A 7244-nucleotide genomic window follows, 5' to 3' on the forward strand; every position below is an offset into this window, starting at 1 on the left:
CATCATCCACTACCAATACCACACAATACCAGCATCATCCACTACCGATACCACACACTACCAGCTTCACCCACTACCAATACCACACACTACCAGCATCACCCACTACCAATACCACACACTACCAGCATCATCCACTACCAATACCACACACTACCAGCATCACCCACTACCGATACCACACACTACCAGCATCATCCACTACCAATACCACACACTACCAGCATCACCCACTACCGATACCACACACTGCCAGTATCATCCACTACCGATACCACACACTGCCAGCATCACCCACTACCAATACCACACACTACCAGTATCATCCACTACCAATACCACACACTACCAGTATCATCCACTACCGATACCACACACTTCCAGCATCACCCACTACCGATACCACACACTACCAGTATCATCCACTACCGATACCACACACTTCCAGCATCACCCACTACCGATACCACACACTACCAGTATCATCCACTACCGATACCACACACTTCCAGCATCACCCACTACCGATACCACACACTACCAGTATCATCCACTACCGATACCACACACTACCAGCATCACCCACTACCGATACCACACACTACCAGCATCACCCACTACCAATACCACACACTACCAGTATCATCCACTACCAATACCACACACTACCAGTATCATCCAAGATGAATACTAAATTACATTCACCACCAAAACGAAACAGCTAAAAACCATATGTTACTCACGAGCAGTTTCACACGTCGCTGTGACTGCCTGGGTTACCGTGGTTGTGCCCAGAATGTTTTCACGGGTTGTGTGGCGTTTTTTTAGCAGGATGCCCGACGTTTCGTTCCATGCAGTGGGAGCTCCCAAAGAAGCTCCAGCGCGTGAAACGAATCGCAAAATCCGCATCTGATCTCAGTATCCTCCTCTGCCCTCCTGCCCCCTCTCCCCTCTCTCCCTCAGAGTTCGTGAAGATGATGTCGCGCTGATGGGCGAGACCGTCCCACGGGCGAGCGGTACCGCGAGTCGCTCGACGCCGCCGCCGCCACTCATCCCACACATCGTACCCCCAACCCCCCGACCCCACCACCCGGCCCCCGGACCCGGTCACCCTCTCCCCCACCTGCGCTTCCCTCCCACATTGAAACGCGGCACCTCTCCGGCGCGCATTTTCGCGTTGTTGCCGCGTGCCGGTTGTTTGGAGCGCCATGTCTGACGTTTTGCTGCACATGCCGGGAAAAGCTTCTCCTGCTGGGAAGGAGGCTCCCAGCACGTGGAGCGGAGATGTCGCACATGGCGCCCAAATGGAACGCGGGCGACTCACGCGAGAGCGGCGGCGGGAACACCGAGGGGAGTTTGGGAGGGAGCCCGGAGCCGATGCTTTAGTCAGCGTTACCACCTTCGATAGCGTCAATCGAGCCATTCCAGCTTCTCTGTGTGGCCAACAGCAGTGACTCGTTTGAGAAACACTTCAAATGACCGACTGGGTTCTCAAGTAGTTCACTCTCATTCGCTCTCGACATACATGGGTAGTGCTAAGGTTTTGCTACATTCGGTGGCACCAGTTTCTGCTCTTGCCCGTGGGCTAAGCGTCTCCTCGCGAGTTCAACCACGAGTTGTCAATCCCTATCCTGTATCCAAATGTATTCACCACCACCCCTCGTATAGAGCTGCTCGACACACGGTGCGTTTCAGCGACACTTTCCGTGCAAGCCGCAGCAACGTAGACCAGATAACGTGACGCACCGTGCAATGCAAATTCCGTTCGTCCTTAACGTGCTTGTGTGCGTGCGCGTGTGTGTGTGTTCCTTGCAAAAGCGAAGGCCCTTGTCTGATGTATCTTCATATATATAACACGCATATACTTTGGAGCTAGTTCTGTTGGTCCCCTGTTCAGTAAAGCTACCAGATTTCTGGGAGGTCACCCAGTACATGGTGACGAGCCGACAACCCCCTCCTTCCGTCAGGCCGCGCCGTTTCCTATTGGCAGGAGTTGAACAGCAGGCCAGAACAGCAGAGGCCCCCGACAAAATCCTGAGTTTTTGCGGTTGACTTTGGGACAGACTTTGTGAACCCACCGAGGTGTGAACCAGAAACATGGCAGCTACCGGTATCGGTACGCAGCTGCCCTGCTGTAGCAACGAGAGGAAACGGAGGAGTGTGTACTTTTTATCCAGAGCCGTTGTTATTCCACGCACACTGCCCGTGTCGGTCCAGATTCATTACTCGTGTCTTCCCCATAGTGGCCCCACCGTTAGAGTCGCGACCTCCGAGATAACAAAAACATCATGGTAAAGAGCAATATCTCACGATATCAGAAAATGGGAGCGCTATGTGTGAATTCATCGCTTAATTGGTGCATTATTATCATTCTTATTCCAGTGAGTAAAAAAAAACAGACTTGTCAGGTTACAGGGAAATTGACAAGATTTGCCAGGATGGGAGCAGCTGCCTCCTGGGAAAACCAGGACAGGGTTGTTCTATGAAGCAATAGGGGTTGTTGACAAGCTGCTGTTGTGGGGCTACGTTGTCAACAGCAGAGGGCCGTGCAGAAAAATCCATTGTTGTACTGCACTTCAATGCTCCCGCGTCTATGCCCCGCAAATAGATTGACCCACACTTGACCACCGGTGGTGAAGTGTGGTCAAATAACTTTAACACAAAGGCAGCTTTTACAAGCAATATTATTCACGATAAAGTTTTTTTGGGTTAGAGATCGCGTAAATGTAACTGTTGTACACCCACATCCACGCAAGACAGCCATTAAGGTTTGTCACGTGATCAGAACGTGCGAATGTAATACTTCTGGCAAATGCCTGATGCTGCTGATTGTAACCACCAGCGAGACATCGATACGTCAATTGTAAATGTTGTGGTTTTGCTCTCCAACACACAACCGGTGGTGCCAAAGTAGTAACCAATGTGCACGTTCCATTCACGTGACAAATCGTACTAATTGGCTGTCGAGTGGAGGTGGATTTATACGATCTCAAGCCCAAAACAACGTTATCTTAAATATAGTCAAATAACTGCCCAGCAACCCGCACGGCGTGGGTGGGGAGGAGCACTCATCCAGCAGTGGTTTTGCCGAAAAGGTCCGTTCGCGTTCCCCATGCGGCGCACGTGCAGGGAAGTCGAGCGAAACGTCTCTGGAGGAAGGGCCCAGTTCACACGACCATCCAGCAGTAGACTCCCTGTGCGCCAGAGCAGTAAGACCATGGCACCACATCGTGCCCGGGCGGAGTGGTTGATGTTGCCCTGCACGTGCTGGAGGAGGAGGCAGTCCCATGGTCTCTGTGGCTACGTGGGGCTGACGTCCACACACATAACATCGACATACAAATGTATTGATTTAATTGTAATACCTTTTTCTTGTGTATCTGGTGCTGCGTGTAAAAGCGTTCGCTAAATAAAAGTAGCCTCCCTTCCTCCGCACGGCTGCAAGGCAGAAGCATGTTTCTCCGTAACCGCAGGGAGTTGCGCCCCGCTTTTCTTTACGCTTTCCAGCCAAGGTTGAATCCTTTTGCATTTTGGCTCTGTCCGTCCGATCCTGATTCTGTCTGTGTTGGTAACGCGGGCTCGCGATAACTTTGCAAAGCAAGACGATCCTCCCGGCGGTTGGTGGCCCAAGTAACGTGGGCTGTGACCACACACAGATGTCACCAAATTCCCCTTCCCTTGAGCGTCAAGTGGCCATTCCGTAGCCTGGCAATAGACGGCAGTACATAATTCTGTACGAGATCAAGTGTTTGCGCCCTTGCACGTGTGAGTTATCTCCAGATGCTTCACACGTAAAAACAACTGGTTAATTGGCCGAAAAATATTTTAATATATAGGACCGCAGAGCTTGGGCAACTGTTGGCAGCGCCAGCTCGACGTCCTGGTCGCCGGTGCCCTTCAAGCTCTGTGGTTCGTCGGCGATTGCGAGGGATGCAATTTGCACGATGACGCAGCACGAAACTGAACTTCATCCCAACCCAAGAGAAGATTGGGCAAAACCGGTGGCATTGGCGACATCTGATCGGCCAATGGCCACGCGCGATGACGTCACGCCACGCACTCGTCCGCTCCCCGTTGACGTTTTTACGCAAAGCTGCGTCATCGCCGCCAATTAAATAACCCCCCCCCCCCCCCGAAAGTAAAACGCTCGTTGGAAAGCGTTAAAAGAATCCGCGCACGTGCAACGAATTCACCCTTTGCTTGAAATCGCTGTTCGCGGTTTTCTTGGGCGTCGTCTCTCCCGATGACGCCCCCCACCCCCGTTTTCAGTGGAACTCCCTCTGCAGCAGTACCTGCAGCTGGTGCTTTCAGGGGAGACGTCCTCTCTCTTCTGAGAGTCGGCGCACGTAGCCGTTGGGGGACGCAGGCGGTGCAATCGCACCCTATCCCCCGTGGTACGACCACAACCACGACACCCGCTTGTGTTGCTAGCACTTTGAAGCTCCGTGTGACACCATTCCATCACCACTTACCCCGTAATAAAGCCTCGGATTAACAGGGACCCGGTGCGAGAGTCATTTTGAACGAATGAACAAACAACGGTTAAGCTTGGTCAAATAATCGTCCCCATCCAGCAGTGGAGCGACGTGTGCGGGTTTTCAGCTCGCGTCTTTAATTCGAGTGAAACTGCCGTCTGCCTTTGACGAAAACCACTTGGAAGGCGCACGGAATCTCGGAAGCCAAGCAGCGTCGAGCCCTTGCGAGTGCACGGGACGGGCGGCCACCTTGCTCGACACGCAGGTGTCACAGGTAAACGTGTCAGGCAGGAGAGGGCATTGCGAGTAAGAAGCAACTGTTGTACTGTACTAGGGTCCCACAGTTATACAGACTGACACGTGCTGACCAGCGGGACAGCGTGCTCGAATAAATGTCCCGCACCGCTGGTGCTGGGGGATTTCGGCCAGCAGCGAAGGCGACTTTTTAACTGGGCGTGCGTGCAATTATAAACGACACGGAATGAGCATTCGAAACACGTGAACAGGTGGTACAGACGCGAGTGGGACGACTCGCGCGAGACGCTCACGGGAACACACCAGAAGGGAATTGAGCTCGCAGGGAACAAGGGGAGGGAGCTACGATGATGAATGCTGCCTTACAGCAGAAAATTAAAACGGAAATTTCGCTTCATTCATTAAAATATCCCACCTAACAAACCCCTGGAGAAGGGACGCCTCTCGTGTGTAAAGGTGGGTTGTCCAGCGGCAGTGCGGCGAGGACAAATTAAAACCGCACGTTGGACGTAACCACTGCCTCGTAACAGTGTGGTACAATAGCAGACGTTTTGGGTCGTGACCCTTCTTTAGAGGGGGGGGGGGGGGTAGAGAGATGGTCGGCTTTGTGGATTAGAGATGAGTTTACACCGATGCAAATGTGTTTAGTTGTAATACATTTCACAGCTTTGAATCAGTGGGCAATCATGGGGTAATCCATCTAAGTAAAAAAAAATAGAAATCAAAGAAATACTAATGAGACACGAATGGAAGCTGACAATTTCTAACTCATTAGCTCTTCTGAGAAACACTATCTGCTCTTGTGATATTACGGGACTCAATTTGCATTGCTGCGTCACCCCTCTCACAAAATGGTGCTTAATTTACTCGTCCTCAAAGGAGTGATTGTTTACCCTGGCCTGTTGAACTCCCAAGTGCTTTGTTAGCGATGCCATCCAGCAGTCAAACAAGACTGTGTCATCGCCCCAACGCTCCTCAATATTCCTTGCCGCATTGCTTGAGCGCTAACTACTGCCAAACTTGGAGCAGGAGTGAAGCCGAGCTACCGAATGCATGGCAAGCTGTTCAACAATCAACAGACTTCGATCTAAAACCATCCCGATAGCAGTTGAGCTCCAGTATGCTGACGATGCTGTAGTGTGCCCACTCAGAAGCGGATCTTCAGGCAATCAAAACTATGAATAAAGAATTAAAGCTTTCGTGACTGCATAAATTACTCATTGTTTTTTTTCGGTAAAGTCACGTATGTAGAAATACAATAAAATTATATTAAAATAAATCAATCACGATGTTTCGACCGCAACACAAGCGATCTTCAGGTGTAAAAAAACAAATAGCGAGGGAGCACATAGGGTGACATCAACGCAACACATAGAGAGCGTTAAACTGCACGGAGGTAAATACAAGATGAGAGACGAGAATTCAACAAACCTAAGAAAAAATTACGTGATGCAAAACCAGTCGGCCAACGACAGTTAGACTTGCCTGGCGGACCACGATTTCAGAAGAGTGCTAAATTTCGTGTTCATCCTCTGGGTTGAACATACCAGCATAGAGAGTGAACAAATACGAGGTACAAGATAGCAGAAATACATAAACAGGGACACCAAGATTGATTTATTCTAATATAATTTTATGGTATTTCTACATACGTGACTTTACCGAAAAAACCAATGAGTAATCAAAACTTATTGAGGCATATGAAAAAACTGAGACTGATGCTTAATATTTTAAAGACTAAGGTCCTCCATCAACCAGTTCCCAATGAGCAGTCCCCAGCTCCGACAAATTACATCCACGTTGAGATTCTGGAAAATGTTAAGCATTTCCCATACCTCAGAAGCCTTCTTTCACATAATGCTATTGACAAAGAAATCAAAAATTTCCTGAAATGTGCAAGTGAGGCTTCCAGTCGGCTGAGGAAAATGGTGTTGGAGGAGCGTGACATCAGGTCCAAAACCAAGCTCATGGTTTATCAAGCAGTTGTAATCTCTACCTTACTGTACGGAGCTGAGACGTGGATAACATGCAGGAGACATCTCAAAGTGCTAAGGTATCATTAACGCTGCCCTACGGAAGGTTCTTAAAATGAAGTGGGAGGACAGACGCACTGACATCAAAGTCCTCTCGCAAACATACACCACGAGCATTGAGACCACAATCATTCGACGTCAGCTTCGCTGGGTCGGCCACGTCGTCCGCATGCCCAACTCCCGACTCGTGAGGCAAGTCTTCTACTTCCAGCTTAGCCGGCGTGTGCGTTCAAGAGGCTTGGCAGAAAACGCGCTTCAAGGATGTCCTCAAGGTCAAGAAATGCTCCATCGGCACGAACTCATGGGAGATTCTTGGAGAGTCTATTACAAGGATCCAAACATTTAGAAACTCAACGGCGGAAACATGAAGAGGAAAAGTGGGATCAGCGGAAACAGCAACGCTGGCAGCCCGACTTACTCAACCGGTTTCACCCACCACTCTTTCTGGCCACGTGTGCCCGAGCCGCGGCAGAATCTGTCA

The 7244-nt window shown here is 50.3% G+C and overlaps 1 protein-coding gene across 4 annotated transcripts in view; it reads left to right on the forward strand.

Annotated features, from left to right (window-relative positions):
- The window catches only part of LOC116950264 (calcium-binding protein 1-like), a 28027-nt gene extending 23526 nt beyond the window's left edge, over window positions 1-4501 (forward strand). For all 4 annotated transcript variants that reach the window (XM_032967945.2, XM_032967943.2, XM_032967947.2 and 1 more), the window contains one exon: window positions 964-4501. In XM_032967945.2, the coding sequence (XP_032823836.1) occupies window positions 964-989 (26 nt within the window). In that variant the 3' untranslated portion in view covers window positions 990-4501. The remainder of the gene's footprint in view (window positions 1-963) is intronic.
- The last annotated feature ends 2743 nt before the right edge of the window (window positions 4502-7244 follow it).

Source organism: Petromyzon marinus, chromosome 38, assembly GCF_048934315.1.
Source record: "Petromyzon marinus isolate PM22_M1 ecotype Great Lakes invasive population chromosome 38, UKy_Petmar_22M1.pri1.0, whole genome shotgun sequence".
In the NCBI taxonomy this organism is placed as follows: domain Eukaryota; kingdom Metazoa; phylum Chordata; class Hyperoartia; order Petromyzontiformes; family Petromyzontidae; genus Petromyzon; species Petromyzon marinus.